Source organism: Sinocyclocheilus grahami, unplaced genomic scaffold (assembly GCF_001515645.1).
Source record: "Sinocyclocheilus grahami isolate Dianchi unplaced genomic scaffold, SAMN03320097.WGS_v1.1 scaffold668.1, whole genome shotgun sequence".
NCBI classification, from domain to species: Eukaryota; Metazoa; Chordata; class Actinopteri; order Cypriniformes; family Cyprinidae; genus Sinocyclocheilus; species Sinocyclocheilus grahami.
This window is the reverse complement of record NW_015505847.1, coordinates 122,815-146,485: the sequence shown is the minus strand read 5'-3', so window position 1 is coordinate 146,485 and position 23,671 is coordinate 122,815. Positions and strand designations below refer to the sequence as shown.

General features: G+C 35.0%; 1 protein-coding gene across 1 annotated transcript in view; it reads left to right on the top strand.

Moving 5' to 3' along the window:
• The window catches only part of dennd4c (DENN/MADD domain containing 4C), a 65,829-nt gene that overhangs the window by 7,087 nt on the left and 35,071 nt on the right, over positions 1–23,671 (top strand). Inside the window, exons 2-3 of the mRNA XM_016242667.1 lie at positions 14,159–14,469; positions 20,361–20,613. Coding sequence (XP_016098153.1) covers positions 14,171–14,469; positions 20,361–20,613 — 552 coding nt within the window. The 5' untranslated portion in view covers positions 14,159–14,170. The remainder of the gene's footprint in view (positions 1–14,158; positions 14,470–20,360; positions 20,614–23,671) is intronic.

The following is a 23,671-nucleotide window of genomic DNA, read 5'->3' as shown; positions in this document are numbered from 1 at the left end:
AAATAGACCTATAGAAAAAGATCTGACATGATTTTACTTGGATCCATGTTTTTAGTTTATCTAAAAAATATGATGTATATATATATATATGTGTGTGTGTGTTATTGTTATTGTTGTTATTATTATTATTATATTTAAATATTATATAAGTAAAACAAATTAAATTCATGGAAGTACTTTACAAGTTAAATATTATTGTATGTGAAATAGGCTATATTGTACATAATATGTTAAATCATCAGATACAGTAATAATGTATAAGAAGCATATTGGTATTTATTTCATACTGGTAATTTATTAGGTCTAGTATTTAGGATGGTTTCATAAAGCCAACATACTGATCTACTATTTAAGCTTATTATGCTGGCTTTCTCTTTTTTCTTTTTACATTTATGTTGGATTAAGAAAGCCAGCATGCTGTTTGTTTGTTTTTTGTTATTATTATTATTATTAATGATACCTCCTCTTCTTCTCCTTTTCCGTACAAATTTTGGCATCTAACTTATCCTGCACCATTTGTTGTAGACCCATGATTAAGTTGTCAAATAAGCGATCAATGTACAATGTTTGTCTAGTGGGCAAAAATCCTATAGACCTAATTTGTGAGATCATATCTCTGGAACAGAAAGTCATAGAGAATATGCTCACTTGACTCATTTGACTCAGCTAGCAAGCAGCCAAAAAGTAGTAACAAATTATGTCCCCAGCACCCGATTTGATAGTACTGGGCAATTGGGAGGGGAGAGAAACTGATAATAAGCACAAAATTACTATTGTATTTCATTATAAAAGTGAATTTACTACTACTAATATAATTTGCTTTATGGAAGTGGATATTTGACAGTAAAGCACTGAGTTTGAGTTGGGATGCAAATGTAAATATACTCAGGGTTTTGATGTAGATATACTACTACGTAGTATAGTCCAGGTCTGGATAAGTATGGAAAAAATGAAAACAGAGTATGGAAAAATATTTGTTTGCAGACTATGGCCCCTATTGTATTTTCTAAAATATAAAATGGAGAATTTCTAAAAATACATTTTTCATGCTAATGTGAAAGCATGTCAAACATAATCCTATATTTTCAGCTGAGCAGAATTATGAATATTTCTGTTAAGGTGTTTTGTTTTTAAAATAGGATTAAAGAAACACATTTTATGTCTTATAAGTAATTACAACATTCTTCTAAATTAACTTTTCATCATTCAGGCTTTGTTTGTAACAGTACTTGGTACCAAGTCAGTACTGAAATTTAAAAAATGTAATTTTACCAGGCATTCTGCAGGAACAGTGGTACTAGTACCTGGTCAATTTGGTATCAGCTGACAGGCAGCTTCTTTCAATTGTTCTATTGTTCTGTTGAGCAGGTAAACTCAATGGCCAATCAAACGTGTTTAAGTTAGTGAGAATACACACAGTACCGGACAAAACACTAATGTTTTTATTCATTGCGCATTTTATGCCGTGCATATGACATCATCTAGTGACATTTTGGAACATTTTGAGCAGACATCAGCTACTTTCCAATGAAAATATTTGGCAACAGTGCGCTTTAAGGGGTTTGCTTAAACTCACTGTGTTCAGGGGAGGCACGAGAGATGCTGCCGCTGGTTGTAACTTTAAACCTTGGCGTTGCTGTTGAATAGTGTCACTTTAGTAAAACATTGGATTCATACATTTTTTTAAAGGGATCGTTCACCCAAAAATGAAAATTCACCCTCATGTCATTCCAAACTTGTAAGACCTTCATTCATATTCGGAACACAAATTAAGATATTTGATGAAATCTGAGAGCTTACTGACCCTCCATAGCCAGCCAGGACACTACCAAGATCAAGGCACCGAAATGTTGCAAGGACATCTGTAAAATAGTCCATGTGACATCAGTGGTTCAACCATAACTTTATGAAGCTATGAGAATACGTTTTGTGTGCAAAGAAAACAAAAATAACAACTTTATCTAACAATTCTTCTTCTAACCCGTCTGTTGCAGCATGCTATATTAATTATTAAATATTAAGTATTAAATATGGAACCGAAATGCAACTATGATTGAAGTTACTGCAATTAACCGAACATGGATTACAGTAGGGCTGCACAATTAATCTAATTTCTAATCGCAATTACAATTATAGATGCCACAATTACGCAATCGTTCAAAGCGGCAATTAATCGTTCAAAGTCCACTAATGTTATTCTGAGTGCTTAAGATGTGTGTTTTTCTTTCTACAGGTTATCTTAAGGGTTTTTTAATTGTTTTAATTTTAGTGTTACTATAACATTTAGGGATGCACCGATACCACTTTTTCCAGTACTCGCCTGATACGATACTTTTATTTTTGGTACTTGCCGATACCAAGTACCGATACTGATATTTTAATTGCATTTGTCAATTTTTACAATATTGGGTACAGAAACCAAAAGAGTATGTATAATGTTAGTTGGTTAACTTAATTTATCAAATAGACAGTCAAACAAAAATGTATTCAGACACCTTCAACATTTCTCACATTATCACAGTTTATTCACTATAGTTTAGAACATGGTAATAAAATATGACAGAAACTCAGAGTTAAACTGTGTCAGAACAAATTCAGCTTGATAATGTTAGATAACTTTGATAGAAAGGTATGTAATGGATTACAATCAACCAAAAATTATTCAGAAAGTATGACAGTATTTACACAACTATCAATACTTAGTCAGGCAACCCTTAGCCTTAATGACAGCCTGTAGTCTCCTGGGCATGCTGTCACCCAGCTTCATGCAAACCTGAACTTCAATTTTTTCCCCCCAGACTCGGTCTGAATAATTTGTATCAGTTTTACTGGTAGTCCACTGTATAAAGAATGTTTGGGTATAATTTGTCAGTTTACTTTATTTTGCTATCCTCACTTACATAAATAAACTATAGTGCTTATCATACTCATTTGCAACATTAGTAGGGCCCTGGGATTTCCGCGATGCAGCAAACACGGACGGAATTGCAGAATCCAGTCATAATGCAGAATTTCGTGGAATTTCCCTGCTGAAAACCCCCCCCGGCTAAAACCAGCCTAAGCTGGAAGAAGCTGGTCTCCCAGCCTGGCCAGGCTGGTCAAGCTGGTTGTTCCAGCTGGTCTCCGAGCCTGACCAGCTAAAACCAGCCTGACCAGCTAAGGAAGTGGCCAAAAACATTTCATAAAATTGGTAAAAAGATTGGGCTGGATTGGCAGTAGCTTGCTTGCCCTACACAGTTACCTTGTTTATTTTCTTAATTCAAGTTATATATTTTGTTCTATTTGTGTTTTAAATTAATTTAGAATAAGTGACGTTTACTGTTTAGTACGCTGAAATCAGACTCATTTTGGATAATACTTTTTCAAACTCCTTATACAATGTTCATTGAATATTCACCCAGTTTGGTTAGAATAATCTTCATGTTTTTCAAAAGTTATGAAAACATTTTGATATCGCTGATCGTTCTTGAATTATGCACCAACAGATATCATGGCGAGATGCCAAAATGCTTCTGAGGCTGTATTTCAGCAGTGCTTTATTTTATTGATATGAAACTGTAAATCTGTATATATCACGACACACTCACCACCTATTGGTCAGAAAGTGTAAAAAATAGTGCCTCATTACATGCCATTTTTATTACAGCTTTTTATCAGTTTGCAGATAAATGATCTTTGACAGCGCACTCACTGTTTACAACTGATGCTGTTGGCTCTGAACACTGTTGCTGTGTTTGATATTTAGAGGTTCAATCACCATGTTAAAGGTGGGGTAAGTGATTTCTGGTAGCCAATGTTGATATTTCAAATCACCAAAACAAACACGCCCCTACCCCAAAAGGGTCTCGCCCCTATTTTGATAGCTCCGCCCCACACATACGTACCCAACGATTATGGTGGAATCTGTTGTGACAGCCAGCCGAGGGTATGATGTCATCAATAAGTGAAAGCAATGTGTGTTACTATGGTAATACAGGTCGAATGTGTTTTGATAGTACTGTGTGTTTTAACATGCATATAGGCCTATATGTTTTAACAGCATATATTAGTTCTGTGAAACAAAGCAAAACCAATGTTACTCACCTATTGAAAAGAAACAAAGCAACCTCGGCATCCGATCGCAGGCCTCCCCGCATCTTGAGTTCTCTCCAGCGCTGGAAAGCTGATACGATATTTACACGGGTCCTACTTCTTGCCTTATCGTAAGCCTTCTTTTGTTCCGAAGACGTTTTCTTCTTTTGTATTTTTTATCCGCCATCTCTATCTTTCTGCCGTCGCTCGGCTCGGCTAATGTCCGTCCTGTGCACCGAGCGCTCTCTCATCCCCATCAGGAGTAGACATGCCCCTTACTGCTGATTGGCTACAAGTTTGTTTTGGTACTCGGCCCGACTCAGTTTTCTAAAGCGTTTTGAAAAAATACATACCCCACCTTTAATATTAATAACTACATTTCTTATCTGTCTGTAATGCGCTTTTTTTTTAACATTGCTTATTGTCTTTTGAACCATGAGCAATTACAAATATTGTAAATGTATATTTTTTGTGTTTGTTTTTATATTTGTGTTTCACTTTATATTTATAATTCTCATAGGGCACTTAATTTATTGCAGAACTTTTCTAAATGTCTCTTTGTCTTGTGATTTTCTTTTGTGTTTTCTATTCCGACAAGTTTGTACATCCCGTCTATGACATCCTCATTACCGCTGCTAATGGTTGTAGTGCTGTTGCATTGTGCGTTGTTTTTTTGTGCCATTCCCCTTAGGCCTAGCCATTCTGAATCGAGCCGTTTCATTCTGGGGCCTATTCTTGGCTCAGGCAAGTGAAAGCCTGTGCATGACACAAAGCTACCAGGCTTCTGTCCACCCCTCTGCCTCTGTCCTGCAGCCAGAGAAGCATCTCTCCAGCACAAAGCACTCGCTCCTTTTGTTCTGGGAGGAGTTACTGTGGGGATGATCACAAGAATCTGTAACAGGGTACATAGTTTGTAGTATTTTGATTAGAGGAATATTTGATCAAATAATTTAACTAAATTTTAAGATGTTATTCACAAAAATCTTCCCGTTCACTGCACCTCTCAAATCTATTCTTGCTTGCATTCATACTACGTTTCCATGTACACTTTTTTTGTCATTCCGATTCAAATCATTCTGATTGAAAGATTCGGTGGACTGTTTACATGAGATGTTATCTAATCTGAATGACAACAAATAGCCTACAAATCACCAGAGGAAAAAAATGCCCGCATTTTTTTGCATTAATATCTTTAATAGCTGCTTGCGGACTGATATTTGAATCCCATGCGTTCATTTGAGCGCCCAGTCATGTGGCCAGAACACATACACATTCATAGACATCTTTTCTGTGTTATCATGTTTGGTTCAGGAGATATGATACAAAATACATAATTTGGTTATGGCTGAAAATATAATGGTCCCCATGGCAACCACGAGGGTTTTTTGCAATGGCTCCATTTCTGAAAATGTTCAGGGCCCTAACCTGTACAATTATACTCAAATTTTGCACATATCACCTGGACTAATAGATATTGTTAATAATAGTTATGTATGAAGTTAATACATGACTTAGATTATTTATTTTGCAAAATCTTGTCATTTTAATAAATATTACATGAAATTTATAAAAAAAATTGTTGCTGCTCCAATTAAGCTCAGTGTGCTCTCTTTAAGCTCTTCCACATTGAACATCTATGTAAATACTTCATAAACAGACTTTAAATATTAACTGATGGTTGTCACTTTGTTAATCTTTATAAAAATGATTAATAACTTATTTTCACAGATTTAAGATGAAAATGTCATATCTGTCCAGGAAAAAAGCAACTAAAGGCTGGAATACAGTACATGACTTTTAAAATTTTGAACAGATTTTTAAAACACCAGGCAACACACTTACAGACTTTGTAAATAGTCACAAAGTAAAAATGGCCATCATACACTAAACGACTTTAGCAGACTTTAAATTAATTCCGATCACAACAAACTCACACAAAAACATGTGAATTGTTGCTAGGAGACGCATGACAAATGAAAACAATATATGTTGTAAAATCAGCTGAAAATATCAAACGTTTGATCTCCTCTGACTGGATGGAATCAAAGTCTGAAGCTAAAATTTCAGAGTCTGTGACCATCATACACTACGTGATTTTCTATTAGATATGTCAACTCAAATCTGCAGACTGGCTCTGACCTTTGGCAACTAATGTCAACTTGTCCAGACTGTAAATTGGTGGAAAATCGGGGCAAAAAATTGTGTGGTGTATTCCAGGCTTAGAATATAAATAAGTTGCCATCCATTTAATAAGAGGCTTCATAATGAGGCTAGTTTCTGAAATCAGTTCGATTTCCGTTAATGAAATATTTTATTAGTTTATTTTGTTATTAGATTTTTGAATGTATTAATTAGCTGAACATGGACTAGTCTAGATTTTGCAGTGTGCTTAAATGACACTTCTCTAGGACTAGCCTATATAACTGATCAAATTGAATGCCTTGTTGCTTGATTTTAGTGTTCTGTTTTTTTGTGTGTTTGACGTACCTTTAAAGGGGTCATATGATGCGATTTCAATTTTTTTCTTTCTCTTTAAAATGTTACGAGCTAGGGCTGGGCGATATAGCAAAAAAATTTATCAATGATATAATGTTTCATATCGTTCGGTATCGATAATTATTGACATTTTTTATAACCTTTTTTAAAACAAAAAGCAATAGAATTTTTTTATTTTTTATTTAACTACTGTATTTATAATTAACACAATTTATTGAGACAAAACAACAAATAGTTTTAGTTTTAACAATCAAACACAATAAAAAATTAAACAAATATCTAATTTCTAATGTTTTATATGCAGATTAAATAGGTCTAATTGTCTCCCGAGGCCACAGGAGGGCGCAATGAGCAAAATAATGCAGCGCATTTAAATTGTCAACACAAGGAAGTAAGTCTATTAAAAACGTGCATTACGTCTAAATTAACTCATAAAAATCTAATATAATTTCGTAAATTGCATAAACAATTATGAACAAAACAGCATCATGTGAAGATGTTAAGAGCCTAAGATGTTAAGAGCCTAAGCGCCATTCACACAGACTGCATTTAAAAACATGAGAAGCAGTGAAAAGGAATAAACCTCCACAAATTCGTGACGTGTTTTCTAAAAGTTTTAACTTTGCATGGCTTTCGGGTGTAACGGTACACGTATTCATACCGAACCGTTTCGGTACGGGTCTTTCGGTTCGGTACGCATGTGTACCGCACGAATGCAGGTTTTTTTTGTTTGTTTTTCTTCTCAGGAAATTCAAATAATAAATGGCGTTTTGACCGTCTTTTATGTGGCATGACAGATCGCTGTATAAACGCTTTATGGCGCTTTTCCACTGCATGGTACGGCTCGGTACAGTTCACTTTTGGGGGGTTTTCCACTGGGTACAGTACCTGGTACTTTTTTTAGTACCACCTCGGTTGGTACTAAAAATATATATATATATTATAAAATATATATTATATATATATTAATATTACCTATGTTTTGTTTTGTCACTGTCATTCTGTTGCACTGTGGAGCTTCTGTCGCTAAAACAAATTCCTTGGAAACATACCTGGCAAAATAAAATATGGTTTAAATGAGTATAGCTGTATGAATTTCTGATGCCCAGGAGGAGAATTAGAATTAGAAAATTCTAAACGGGGGTTGTCAGCTCTGGTCCTCAAGGTCCACTTTCCTGCAGAGTTTAGCTCCAACACTAATCAGTTGAGAACCCCTTATTTTAGAATTGGATGTTCTCCTCCTGAGCATCAGAAATGTATTCATCTATTATAATTGTATTTTTTGTTTTATAACCCATGCTCTAAACCATCAGCCATTTCAACAGAGGAATGAAGGCTGTGATGTTAACGTTGCCCACTAGAGGGATAAGGAATCGTTTAAGCCTAATGTTATTACTTTGGTTTCTATCCCTTTGAATGGAAATAAATGTATTGATTTGATCCAATTTATTTGTGTAATATGTGGCCAAACATGACAGATTAAATGCAATTAAACATTAGATAAACAATGGTTTGCTCGTGATGTAAAGTGTAACAACAATCGTCAGGCCGCTGGCGTCCTCTGCTGGCATTTGTTATAATACATAAAATACATAAAATACGTAAGTTTATTGTTTATACATTTCTTAATGTATTTTAATAGTGTTGATCAGTAAAACAATATGACTACTTTTAATACTTTATTTCAACTAATTAATATTGCCTCAATTATTACATGTATTAAATTCGTACTAAAATATATTGTTCACTTATCTTAATTACCAAAAAAATATAAATAAAATCTTTAGCAGATGATTAACAAAATAATCATTACTGACAGCCCTAGTTAAAACATTTGAAAATGAACCTGCATTGTTTTGAAATTTGTGATTAGAATAGTATTTTCCTGACATATATTTTGCCATTGTTGATTTCTTGAAAATAATAGGCTATTAAAATGACTTCATCTCCTGAAAACAATATCGCATATAGTCTGATATTTTGAGCTAATGTATTCACACATTGTATAGTCAGCTGTGTTAATTAAATTCTTACCACCATCAAAAGTAAAAACTCAGAATGACATATCTCAGAATATTATGTTTATAGATTATAATTATTAAATTTGTGTTTATATTTGAAGTTGTTGTAAATAATCGTCAACATAACATAAAATTGCGACTTTGATTTGTCATTAATCTCCAAAAGAAAGTGAACGAATGATTTTTTTAATTATAATGTTTGTAAACAGTACAGAGATGGCATTAATGACATACAGCTTTGTATGCAATACACAATTTATATCAAGGATATATTCAATGTCATCAGAACACAGGAAAGTAAAAGAAAAAAGTTAATGATTGATAATAAGCATAACAAAGAAAATAAGAAAACCTAGAAAAAAACAAATGAGGGTAAGATATTAATTTATTGTGGTGGCGACGTACTTCTCTACGCCGTTGGTGTCACGGGTCTGTGTTGCGACGTACCCCTTCTCACATGTAAAAAGTACACGACTGTCGACTTCGGTAGGTTATCCCCGGCATGATCCACTCGCCATAGAGCACGAGTGACCGCGATCATTCCTTCCTCTCTACTACTAGTTTTAACGCGAATAAACATGACTGAACATCTCATGCCTCATGTAATTGCTCAATCAGTGTTTCAACCGCGGAAAGACATCAACAATACAGCGTGGAAATAAAATGTCACGTAGCATTTAATTTACCTCAGCAAGTCATCAGTGTCCACAGCTCGTTAGTTCACTAGAGAAATTAAGTCTAGAGAGGAGCATTTTGCAAAATATTACACCATATACTCATCATATTTTACTAAACCTGTTAGTCTTAATTACTTAATGTACAGTATGTTTAAATTAATCTGTTATGAAACATGCTATGACAGCCATTGTGTAATTGAATATATTTTAACAAATTGCTTAGAAATTTTATTATTTATAAGTTAATTTAAAAACTGCATTATGTGCAATTTTCATGTTTGCATACCATTTTTATTTTTATTTATTTAAAAAAAAATTTAAGTTGAGTGTTGATCATCTATTTAAAAATAAATAGCAATTAAATTTAAGTCTGGGTTAAGTTGTTAGGCCTAATTGTAACCTTATAATGTAAAAAGGCTCCCTATAGTTTTAAGCATAAGCTGAGGTAGATTTTTATCACTAAGAAAATTTAAACTATAACTGAATGTATTTAAAGAAAGAGCAACTTGTTCAGTAAACCATTTACAACGCTTGATGGGCGAGTGCGGACGGGTAGACACTCGTGTGTGTGTGTGTGTGTGTGTGTGTGCACAAGATCCGGGAGAATAAAATGATTCGCTGGACTCCCGCAAAGTAGAAATATCTCAACATAAAATATGTAATTAAAAATATGTAAATTGTTATTCATCTATTGCACAAAAACAACTAATATAACACAAAAATTATTAACATGCGCAAGCATAGGCAGTTTCTATTTATAACACGTGTTTGCCGCATTGAGCAATGTAGACAATCACAGACATATCTGTTGATTTCAGGAATGCAATGGCCAATCAGAGGTGTTTAAGTTAGAATCCACTCACCTCTCAAAAGTAGGCTACTTGCGCAGTAGCTTTTTAAAATATATATATATACGTTTAAAATTCAGAAAATTCTCCTGATTAAAAAGAGCGCAGAGTTACCATAATCCGTAGATGAGATCCAAAGATGTTGCTCATATTGCTATAACACATAAAACCCATTGGGTGCGCTTCAGGCGCAGCAGAATAAACCACTGTAGTTTTACTTTGCGCTTTTATTCGTAACTTCATGAAACATGCATAGATCATGGAAAATTGCACGTCATTATTTTCAGAAAATTCTCCCAATTAAAAGGAGCCCAAACTCATCATAATTAGCTCATTCGATCTAAAGATATTCCTTACGATGTTATCACACAGATGAAACCATTAAATAAAAAAATATATAGGTTACGTTTTCATTCTTAACTTCATGAAACATGCATAGATCATGGAAAAAGGCACGACATTATTTTCAGAAAATTCTCTTGATTAAAATGAGCCCAATCATACCACAATCTCTCATTGAGATCTAAAGATATTTGTCATCGAATTATAACACATAAACTCCAAATGCGAACGTTGTAATATTCTCATGGTTTTTTACGCTTTTCATGAAACATGCTCCGATCGTGGAAAATGGCATATCTTTATTTACAGCTGATTCTCACAATTGAAATGAATCCAAAATCAAAACAATCCATTGTGTCTTTCGTGTGTAAATAATACCTAAACCCATGAATTGAAGAAATCCGTTTGAGAACTCCATTGAACACTTGGCAAGCAGAATGTAAAACCTAGAATGTTTCTGTCTATTTTATCTTTTATATAACTTTTTAAAAAAATAATTAGCTAATCATTTTAATGCTTAGAAATTCAGCTTTCGAATCCATCCAACCATTTTGATCAACTCCTAACCAGTGCTGCCTAGTTCCTCTAAACCAGAGTGTACCGCCGGCGGGAGCCCCCAGCGAAGAAAAAAATTATAATCATAGTTTTCAAAATCAGTGCCTTGATCAACACAAAGGCCCTGTCCCAAATGGCATGCTTCATGTGCACTTTCAGTCTTGAGGACTTACAATGGCCGCTGCGTGCGCGTGTCCGTTAAGTCCACGAGACTATAGGGTGTCCCATTCGTCATTTTAGCTTTCAGAAGGGTGCTCGTGAGCGCCCCCTTTCCGGCCGCTATGCACCCTCGATACGCACTTCTGCTGAACCCACAAGCCTGCAAGTTACGCAGCCGACTTCTACCCGACAGTCAAAGCGGCATTACGTCACGAAAGTGTGGACTCAGAGGAAGACCATGAGGGTTTAGGGTGCCATTTGGGACAGGGCCAAAATAGGTGTCATTTGAAAGCTTGGAGTCTGACCTTTACATGTGGCCACTTTGATTAACTCATAAGTAGTTCTGAGTTATTTGCGAATAAATAGAAAACAAATGTTTTCATAATTTATGAAAAATGTTTTTTTGTGCCATGTACTCTGTCAGAAACATCATACAGCTCAGATAGTCATGTGTCATATGTCATTTGAAAGGTCTCATCGAGCAGAATAAAACAAGTATAATTGTTTGGGGTTTTGCCTAAACTTGAGTGAGGCATTACTTCAAATTCAAAACTGTAAAGGGCTAAGAGAAGGGCTACCTTGGTTCCAAATGTTGTAACTTTTGATTACTTCATGATATCACCAAAAAATTTATTAACATACAGCACACATGTTGGGGAACATCACCAAAAAAAAGTTTTTCTCCTACCTTATTTCTTTAATAAATAATTCAAATAAGAATGATATGAAACATTTCTCTTGACCACACAAATTTCTCTTACATTTGATCACCTATTTCTCAACATTAGAATATTCAAATGCAATAATTTCCCCCCCCCCCTAAAAATATAGAATGATTTATATCAAACGATACCTACCTTTTGACTCTCCATGATATGGTCTTGGAGTTATGAGTCACTAATTTTGTGTATGGCACTCAGAAAACAACAGTTTTTAAAATTCCTTCAGGGAGTCAAGAGCTAAACAAAAAGGCCAAAATTTGAAACAGACACAGCTAACATGCTGGGGAACATCATCAAAAAAGAATTTTCCTCCTACCTTATTTCTGTCCTGAGATATTGAATGTCAAATAAGACAGATATGAAAAATTTATCTTGAGCACTCACATTTTTCTTGTGTATGTCACTCAGAAAAAACATCAACTTCAGTGAGGCAAAAATGACCGGCTTAAAGGCTTAAACTAAAAGGAGCAATGTAAAGTGTACTATTCAGTCTTTGGCTTGATTTAGCAGTGCATAAAAATAAATAAATGATTTTGATTCTATACATGAATCTTTACATATCAAAACAAGAATGTATCCCAATTCAGGCTTTAGAATTAAAATGGTCACTTATGCGTTGCGTCATTATGGTCATGTCCATTATTCATTAAAAGTAAGTTTGCTTGTGTCCAATTGTGAAATAAATAATTATGCACTAACTGACATGATTAGGCACTTTGTTGGAAATAACAACCACCTCACAAATGTTTGAATGCTTCAGAAGGTATGCAGAGACAATGTTCTTAGAGGCACACACCTTTTGGAAACCTTAGCAGGCATCTAAATAAATTTTTATTCCATTTGATCCTGTTGTAATATCTTTCCATTCCCTAACATGCACCAACTGGTGGGCCAAAGAGACAAAGAGGTTGATTAGTGTCTGTGCTGACAGTCTTGTGCTGATATATTCATCTCTCTTATGTAATGAAGAGGAAGTAGACAACGAGTCATTTTGGCAGCTTGGTTTCAATAAAAGCTGTTTTAGAACTAACTAGGAAGTATAGAGTTCTGAAACGCACAGTGCATATATACTAGGGTTGGGTAATATACCAGTAGACACATCAAACCAATGGAAATTTTGCCAACCATCTCTTGCAGTTATGCTCACATAATGTTGCAGTGCTGCGTTACCATGAAAGTAATTTTTTATGCATTTTTTAGCCTTGCCCTTTTTTAGCTTTCAAGATACTTTAAACCATTCAAGCTCAATAACACACAAAATAAGAATATTTGGGACTCGTGTAATATTCTGACATATCTTTTTCTGTAACGTTGATAACTTTTTGCTTACATTAATTAGGCTAGTATTTGTTTTTGCTATAGTCTATAGAGATTGGTATCAAGAATTGTGAAATTCAATGTCATATTAAATTTGGGGTCATTCCAGTCATATTTACAGCAATAATATATGTATTGTGATTTATTTCATTATTGTGAAAACGCTATCCTGTGCCATTTACTTAATCAAAAGGCCTTGACTTCTGCATTGTGCTTCTGTTTATGGCAAGTAGGGCTGGGTGATTTTTGCGATTTAATTTATTTTAAATTAGTATTTTGCTACAATTTAGGCCTATTTTTTCATAAATCAAGGAATCACAATTTTGAATAGAAATATTACCAAATGTTAGAATTAAACATGTTGACCATATGCTGCTGATAACAGTTAAGAGAAAAGAATGATCTGAACGCACAAAGAGACCTGTGATGAACCGCTCACGTGTGACGCACTTGATGAAGGAACGCAAGTAGAACATATTGCGAGGTGCTATTCACACAAAATGCACATTCCATGTGCTTCTGCATTTCTCTGTGCTTCTCACCTCAGTCTGTGTTTTCAGTGTTTCAATGTCTTTGGTGGCAGTATTACAAAAACTGAATGTTCAACTGTCAGTGGTCCCCATCCTGCACCATTCGGTCATTATGATCTCAGCCAGGAAGCTGTGATCAGCTACAGTTTAGGTTATTATTTGTTGGCATCTGCTCAGCTTAGAATGTGTTGTGTATTTTCAGATTTCTTGATAGTTGATGCACTTTGGTAATACCAAATGCATGGTATGGCAGTGTATGCTGTAAAAATATAAATTATACGTTTAGTGAATGTTTGTAATTGGGTGAATGACAAATAAGAGTGTCCAAGATAAAGAAAAGTAAATATATTTTAAAAAGCATACAGATATGGTTTAAAACCTATAAAAACATAAAATCAACAGTTCCTTCTCTCCAAACAGGTCCGTCCAGCCATGATTGAGGATAAGGGTCACCGTGTGACAGACTACTTTGTTGTGGCTGGCCTAACAGACAAGTCCACACCACTAGAGCAGGATCTATCTGAAACCAAGTCCAGTGGGCCCAAGGCACCCATCACAGACCTTGCCATCATCAACAAGTCTGCAGGAGAAACTGTGCCTGAAGGTTTCACATGCATTGAGAGTACCTACAGTGGCCAGCCGGCCAATCTCAACCATGGCAGCCTCAAGAGCCCAGAACTCTTCCTGTGTTACAAGAGGGGTCGTGGGAAGCCCCCACTCATTGACATCGGGTGAGTTTGTAGGGTGAATGGAGGTTCCTCTGTGTAGCGGTACCCTTGAACAGATATTTATTATTCAAACAGAAGTCAAAAAGAGTCAAGTTTTTACAGCTTTGTTTACATTTGGAATGTCTACATGATCTGTCTGAATCAAGCTTTTTCAGGCTGGTTGGAAATTCTTGTTATAATCATACAGCTGTACATTACGCCTTTTTAAATTAATGACAAAAAGCACAAAGGTGATTATAACAAAAAAAACTAACTTATAACTACCAACATGATAAATTTATTTTTTTGTAAAGAAGCAAATGCTTATATCTCATCATGCACTTAAGCATGTCACATATGCATGTGATTTGCTGGGATGGGGGGATTTCCAAGCCTCTGCTTTTTAAATCTCCCCTTCTGTTAATTTTTCATCCCCGTAGCATTGCAAGTAGCCTAGTAAAATATGCATGGCACTGTGACTTATCCTGGACTATGATGGAATGAAAATAATAGAAGTTGTTCTGGATAAATATTTATTTTATTATTTAATAAAATAAAAGAATAAATGACTTGATAATTGGTTTTATAAAATAATTTATTACTTTAAAAAAAAAATTCTATTTAATAATGAATTTATTTTTGCATAGCTTTATTTATTTCATGATTTAGTTTTAATGATTTAGTTTTTATTAATTCATTCAAAAAAAATTTTTTATATATTTATTTATGTATATAATCATTTTATTTTTATATTTATTCCCACATTAATTTCTTACCATATTTAAAGGGGTCATATGATGTGATTTCAAGCTTTCCTTTCTCTTTGGAGTGTTACAAGCTGTTCGTGAATAGATAAGATCCCTAAAGTTGCAAAGACTAAAGTCTCAAACCCAGAGATATTCTATTTATAAGTTAAGACTCGTCCACTCCCTGCTAAAATGGCTCGTTTAAACACGCCCCCACATGTCTACGTCACTGTGTGGGAAGATTTGCATAACGGTGCCCAAATGTTTACGCAAAGAAAGAAGGCGTAACTTTTATTCTTGCTGTAGTATTGTTGCTGCTGCCGCCATGTCCTGGAGATGCTGTGTGTTTCGTTGCGAAAGCGAAAATACTTTGTTTGGCCTTCCAAAAGAGGACGCAACTAGAAATCAGTGGTTAAGTTGTATTTACAACACTGTTCCAGAACAGTTCAACCCAAATATTCAGATGTGTGCAGCGCATTTTACGGAGGACTGTTTTCTGATCCTGGGAGAGTAGACTTCAATGCCGGCTGATCTGACTCCCAGCCTGTAAGTATGTTTTCATATTTAAAGAATTTGCCACTGATGATTCAAACGCGAGTTTTGAGCAGTGTAGAGTAGCGCTTGTTGTTTGTTGTTTCTCCGATCACAAATGCAGACATAGTTTTATGTTTACGTGGCGCGATGCAACGCAGCGCGTAAAAAGACAGTATAAGTCATTATAATCCATAATTATGTCCCCACTGGATGCAACAAATGCCTCATTTATAATGGGTTTTATTGGTTTTGTCTCGTCGCTCTGGGACACGCCATCACAGTATGGTAGTGGCGTAACATTTCCGTCACACACTTGAGGTATTCGGCCAATCACAACGCACTGGATAGCTGGCCAATCAGAGCACACCTCGCTTTTCAGACCGATGAGCTTTGTAAAAATCAACGCATTTCAGAAAGGCGGGGCATAGAGGAGCAACAATAATGTACAGTATGTGGAAAGTTTTTGAACCTTAAACCACATAAACACATTGCATTACACCAAATAATGTTTTTTAGCAACGTCATATGACCCCTTTAAATATTGCAACATTTTATTTATTTTTGTATTTATTCTGTCTTTTTTATGATAATTAGGTGGGCTTACTTACCATCGGTTTATTGTAGACTAAAGAGTAAACTCGATTACTTTTGATTAGTTTTGGAGTATTTCAGGTCCTAGCTGTATTACGTGTAAAATATGGTTGATGCTTCACAAATAGCTAGAGGTGAATATTTTTGCTTATAGCTGGAGGTGCTTATTGATGTTTTAGGAGAGCTTTAATGTGGAAGTAGCCTTTGGGAGGATTCCCTCATTATCTTGTTGCATACATAAAAGTTAAAATAAATATATGCATATATAAATAAATATGAAAATAAATACATGACGAATATATATTTCCATAGAAATGTGTTCAAAATATTTTACAGCTTATCTTAATGTCTCATGGGGCCTGTGAATTGTATAAATAAATGTATAGTGTAAACGTACCTATTAAGCTCACCAAAATCTACATTGAGACATTTTTAGTGCACAAGATATTGGTTTCAGTATAAAAAGTTATGTTAAAATAAAATATTAATCTCTCACACAAAAATATTTAATTTTATTTTAAATGACAAAAGCATTTCAATTAAGATATGCATCATTAAATGCAAAAAGTCTGGCTGTGCTTAATGGGTACATTTCTGTACCCTTTAAGCACACCCCTGTTCCCATTAAGCTCACATCATGTTTTATTAAAAATTCTTGTTTATTTTAAAGAACCTTTTTAAAGAATAATTAGCAAGTAGCAAGGCATTCAATTTGATCAGTTATATATTCATAGTGAAGTGTCATTTAAGCACATTGCAACATCTAGACTAGTCCACATTTTTAACATTTTAACACATATTTAAAAATCAAATCAAACAAACCAATAAAACATTTCATTCACGGGGTTGAACACAGAAACTAGCCTCATTATGAAGACTCTTATTAAATGGATGTCAACTTATATAGTCTCTTAAGGCTGGAGTACACTACACGATTTTTGCCCCGATTTTCCACCGATTTACAGTCTGGAGAAGTTGATTCTAGTTGCCAAAGGTCAGAGCCAGACTGTAGATTTGAGTTGACAGAATCCATAGAAAATCAATTAACTTAACTTAAAGTGACAACCATCAGTTTAAATGTAAAGTCTGTTTATGAAGTATTTACATAGATGTTCAATGTGGAAGAGCTTAAAGAGAGCACACTGAGCTTAATTGGAGCAGCAACAATTTTTTATAAATTTCATGTAATATTTATTAAAATGACAAGATTTTGCAAAATAAATAATCTAGGTCATGTATTAAGTTCATACATATTTTATTATGAACAACTATTATTAACAATATCTATGAAATTATACTTTTTCTTATTGATGTCACTGAAGCTGTGTGATTTTCATAGCAGTGCACCCTTTAAGCTCTCCTTACAATAATATGATTTTTTTATTTTTATTACAGCAGTGTAAAACCACAGACCAGCAATGAACTGTCAATTTATAATTTGTAAGCCTGAGAAGTAATATATTAGCGTAGCACACAATCTTATACAGCTAGTCAGCTAACTGTGTCCTGTAGCATCTGTGCTATGTTGCCAAATCTATCTTTTGGATCTAACTGTAATGATTTCCCACATCCAAGTTCCAGATTATAATATGCAAAAGTCTAAATCACTAATCTCTTAATTTTACAGCAAGTAGTGAAACTTACCCAAAATAAAGGCTCAAACGTCTAAAAAATGCACATTTAAAGGGCTCCTCTTTTGGTGAAAGTTTTCAGACAGCTTTCAAAATGGCCGGCCAGACAGTGTGAACACATGGAGACTCATATCTCAGTGTGCAATGATCTGATTGGCTTGAAATTACAGGAGGTTTGTAGTAACAAACACATTAATTGGTTAAGACATCAAGTATGATAATACATTATTTTGTCTTTTTATAATCTGAGCTCAAATATGGAAGTGTGCTTAATGGGTACGTGAGCTTAATACGTTAAGTATAATAGGGTACATTTACCCTATTTAATATGTATAGTTAAATGTTAATTAATTTAGTTAATTCAGTTTAAACATTTTTGTTCAGTATTTCTGCTATATTCAAATTGCCTATCTTTCTACATTAATATTTTAATGATGACATTCTCATTCAAATACCCACCCCTCTGGTTGTAACAAATTGCACCTTGCATATATGCCTGTCATACGAAATCTATTTGTGGTCTCTATTCAGCATCAGCTGACTATGAGTTTTATAGTTCAGCTCAAGGCCTTCGTTCTTTTAAGGACATAGTCCACTGTCACCACTGACTGGATCCTTGCATGGTACAAACTCCTCTAAGCCCTCCCCAACCCTCATCATTGCCAAAATCACAGCAAGGACACCACACCCATATTTCATTAGTTTTCACTATAATCCCCCCTTTTAATATATGTAGCCTATATTGTGATTCAAAATAAACCCTCTCCAAGGCCTGACACAACATCCACTGTATTTTGTCTTCATTACTATGCCACAATATTAAATATCAAGATGATGCAATGTACTTGCTGGTAAGGCATTTGATGGCACTCAGTGCGTGTAAAGCTTTTAAAGCCCATTTGGGCTCTTTGGAGTTCAGAGAGAGAGACGCTGCATAATTTGGTGCCTGAACAGCACACCACCTATTATTTAGGACTATGGTGCTACAACAGATTACCATATGTTTTTGAGGAATACAATCACATTAACATGGTTAAAAAAAGCTTCTGAATATAAAAAGGACTTTTATTTGTCATTTTTAATATTTCAATCAATGAAAATATAAATATATTTTATAGCTATACCTTTTATACCGGCAGGGTTTCAGCAAAAACATGGAACAGTAATGATATAGCAACAGTTTCAAGGCATTATATGATGAGTAAAATTAATAATAATATATGTGTATACAACAGTTTGTTCTTGCCCTTGAATCTGATAGGCTGAGAGGTTTTTCTAACCATGATATATTCCCCAGTATCGCCATATTGAATCATTTTTCACCATTTGAATCACTCCGCTTACAGCATTTCTCACAGTGAGTGTGATGGTGGATGCCCAAGCCCGCTATAATTTTAGAAATACTACTGTTGTTGTGTAGTTCAACATTTTCGAATTATTAACGCAGGCTTGGGCTCATCTATTAAACTTTTAACATGAGATTTCAATTTTTAGTAGCAATATATGGTTACGATTGTAAGATTATATCAATGAATGAATACATGTCCTTTCATATGACTGAAAACTGGAGTAATGGCTACTAAAAATTCTGTTTTGCCATCACAGGAATAAACTATATTTACCATACAAACGGCTATTTTGATTGTTTTAAAATATTTTATTATTATTTATTGTTCTTATACTTCACAGTATTACTGTTGACAGTATTGATGTTTTGTTATTGTACAATTTTTTTTATCAAGTAAATGCAGCCTCGGCTGGCATAAAGGACTTCTTTCTAAAATATTAATCCAAGTCTTTTAACCCTCAGGCATCCTTCTTATAGTAGCCCTTAATTTGTCCTTCGTGGACACATTTGGGCACAAAGGTCTCAGGTCTGATACGAATAATAAAAAAATGCTTTGAATTTTAATATTTCCCATTCATTTACTGTGGCTGCCCACTTTTGTCCACAAAGGACAAATTAAGGAGTTTTTTTTTTCTTCCACCACTGAACTTTGTTGAATTGAGTCCATTTCTTTTGTGTGCGTGTTCAGGTGGCAAACAGGAAAAGTAGCCAAGTCTTGTAGCGCTTAGATTAAGGAAACAAACAAAAAAAGATTTGTCCCAAAGGATGCTTGAGGGTTAAAGAGTCATAATCACTTTAGGTGATGAACTCATATAATTTAGGTTTATTGTTCATTGCACTTACATTGAGATAATCTGTCTCCCACATTTCCTCTTCTCTTTTCACTGCCTTGCATACAAACCCTGTTGTGCCATGACTGGACACGTTTACACAGACCTTGGTAATGCTAATGTAATGTAATTCCATCACAAGAAGAGCCTAAGGGTACTTGTTAATGGGTTCTTTTCCATTTTCTGTGTTTTTTTGTGGGTTAAGTTGCTGATCAGTGTTTGTTCTTTGTTGTAGGGTCCTATATGAGGGTAAAGAGCGTCTTATTCAGGGTTGTGAGGTCATTGAGGCCACGCCGTTTGGCCGCTGTGCAAATGTCAACAACAGCTCTGCCACATCCCAGCGCATATTCATTACATACCGCCGCGCACCCCCCGTCCAGCCCCAGAACTCACTGGCTGTGACTGACATCCGCGTCATCATCACAAACAAGGGCGAGACTCCTCCTCACACTTTCTGTAAAGTGGACAAGAACCTCAACTGTGGCTTGGTGAGTTCAGCATGGAGGTCAAAACAATGTAAAAAATAAACTGCACTGTTATACAATTCATAGTTGTCAGTCACGTGACTGGAGTGGAGGGGGAAAAAAACACTGGAGCAGTCTAAACAGCTTATCATGAAAAGCACTCAACATGACTTAATGTTTAATTTAAAACAACAACCAGTTAAACTGCATTTTAAGCCATCCTTGTTGCAATGTAATTACACAAATAAGTGCCAAGTAACATAAATTGGTTACTTTAAGGTGTCCTTGTTACATTGTAACTATATACACTTAAAGGGTCATGAAACCCCGTTTCAGCACTGGTTAGTTCTCACCACAGTTTTAAAAAATGCTTAAAAAGTGGGCGTGGTGCTCAGCGAGCGGAGGGGGAAGAGGTGAGACAGACAACACACACAGCTTCGGGTTTAGACAGTTTCATTTTGTCTATAAATGAATGTGCTGTTGCACCTCTGATAACTTTTTAAGTAGGGATGCACGATATATCGGCCACCATATCGGTATCGGCCCATATCGGCTCATTTTTTCTGTTATCGGTATCGGCCAGATAAGAAAATTTGGCCGATATCTTAAAGCCGATAAATAATGCATTATTTCGGCGTGGTGCTCAGCGAGCGGAGGGGGAAGAGGTGAGACAGACAACACACACAGCTTCGGGTTTAGACAGTTTCATTTTGTCTATAAATGAATGTGCTGTTGCACCTCTGATAACTTTTTAAGGCTTATTCTGCGGCGATTATATAAGCATTTTGACGGGTTGTGTCATGGAGCTGTAAAAACGGTTATACTCACTAAGTGAATGAATCGCGTTTGGTTTGTGCCGAACTCTTACTACAAAGCAAAAACAAACACTCTCCTTCGATTCATGAACGTTTCTCTCAGATAATGTACACAATCTCACAGTCTGAAGCGTCTGTCATTGCAAATCAACACATGCTGTTGTGAATAATTAAGCGAAGCATCTTCTCATAGGATAAGAATACGCAGTCTCATGAATAATTTAATAGACACCGACACGTCATCGATGTACTATAGTCCTTTGCCGCGTCACAAATTGTGACATCAACACGATTTAGATTTTAAACTCGGAAGATGAAAATAGCGCAAAAAAAGCTTAAAATTAACCAATTTTCTCCAATAGTTAAAATTATTGGATTCTAACATTGTCTTCTATGATGTGCAACAGAAACACCTCTGCTAAAATCTCAGAAAAAGTAGTCTGGGGTCTCATGACCCTTTAAGTACTGAGTAATATTGATTAACTACATGTTCTCACTATATGGTTAGGGTTAGGATTAGGGTTTGGCTTAGGGTTACTTGCATGTAATAATGCATAATGAATTGTTATTATAATAGTAAGTACATGTAATGTGTAAGAAGGACACCTTAAAATAAAGTGTTACCTATCAATTAACAAATTGTACTTACTGTTGAGTTAGGGTTTCATAGCTGCTTTATAGATGAATTATGAATTCAATTAGAATTATGCAATTCTAATCGAACAGCATTAAAGAGTCTGTGTAAATATATCTAAATTCCATTTTAGATGCAGCTAAAAGAGTAAAAGAGTAGTTTCAGTTTAATATGTTGCAGGCTCATTTATTGGTATTAAATAATTGATAATAATAAATAATATTGATGATAATCAAAAAATATTGGGCTTGTTTTTGGCTTGTTTTTGAAGCTTCGGATGCTTATTTGTCTCGCGAGAGTTGGCAACGGTGCAGTCAGTTTCTTTATCTCCATGTTGCATCACTTCCTGTCACATGACATGTTAATCCTAAAGAAACAACTCCACTTCCTGTCCCATCACTTTCCTCAGTGTTATCCTCCCAGTCCAGAAAACACGAACTGGGGGGGGCTTGCATAATTCTCTGGGGGGCTAAGGGGGTGGGGGGAGGTGTGTATTCTGATTGTCAAATGTGTGTAAGTGAAAGTAAATGTGTTTGTCGTTTAAAAACTTTATAATGCTCATTCAGAGAATCGGATCTTTAGATTAACATCATGTAAATTCACCTATTTCTCCCGAAATACATAAAAGTAAGTCACCATTGAACTAGGAGAAGAATAGAGCGAACTTTATAGTTACCTAGGATCTCACAGCAGCTGGAATATGATGGCAGATTGTAATCCAGAAAGGATTATGTGTTTATGAAATGCATGACTGAAATTAGATTATATTCCAGTTTTAAATGTGCATCTGATTACAGATAGCCTACGTGGGATCACAGAAAATTTATATTTTAAAGAGAACCAGTTCTAAGGAAGAATTTGCCTTTTGGGTTAAAATAATTTCTTGATATGAAATTCAAATGGTGTGACAATTAGAGATTAGCCTGTACAGACACTAAAATCTACACGCTAATACACACATAGTCACACAATGCTGATATTGTTAACATGAACAATTTGAGAAAAAAGTATAAAAATAAGCATTTGCACGGTTTGATGTGATATGAGCTAAGTGATCGTTAGATTTAATCACCATTGGTAGTGCGATTTATTGTAATGCTTTTTTTCTCAGTTGGTCAGAACAAAACAGACTTGTTACTTACTTGTTACTTACTTATCCAGTGAAAATTCTTATTTGGGTCATACTTCGAAGACGTAGGCTAAAATCTGTGATTCAGAAGTACAGTATCCACACCGGTGCGGTGGCTGACAGCCACACATCAAAACATTAGATTCAACCACGCCATGCCGGTGCACAACCCATGCAAGGAAGATAATTATGCAAATAACTGCAATTGCAGGTTTTCAAACAGAGATGGTGATAAAGAGGCAAAACTTACAGACTGCTGCTTTAAAAAAAACTCACAAACATTGTGTGTATTTATGTCTTTTTTGCTATTAATTAATTTAAATGTCTGAAACCTACATTTTAAATACATTTTATGTGGTTTAAAACAGTGAATTATTGTGATATAGGCTATGAAAACCACTGAGCCCCAGCACCAGTGACACCTCAGCGCCTGACAAAGTGCAAAAACATGTTTGAGTTTAGCAGTGAATGTTCTAAATACACCAGTGACCGTCCGCATCAAAT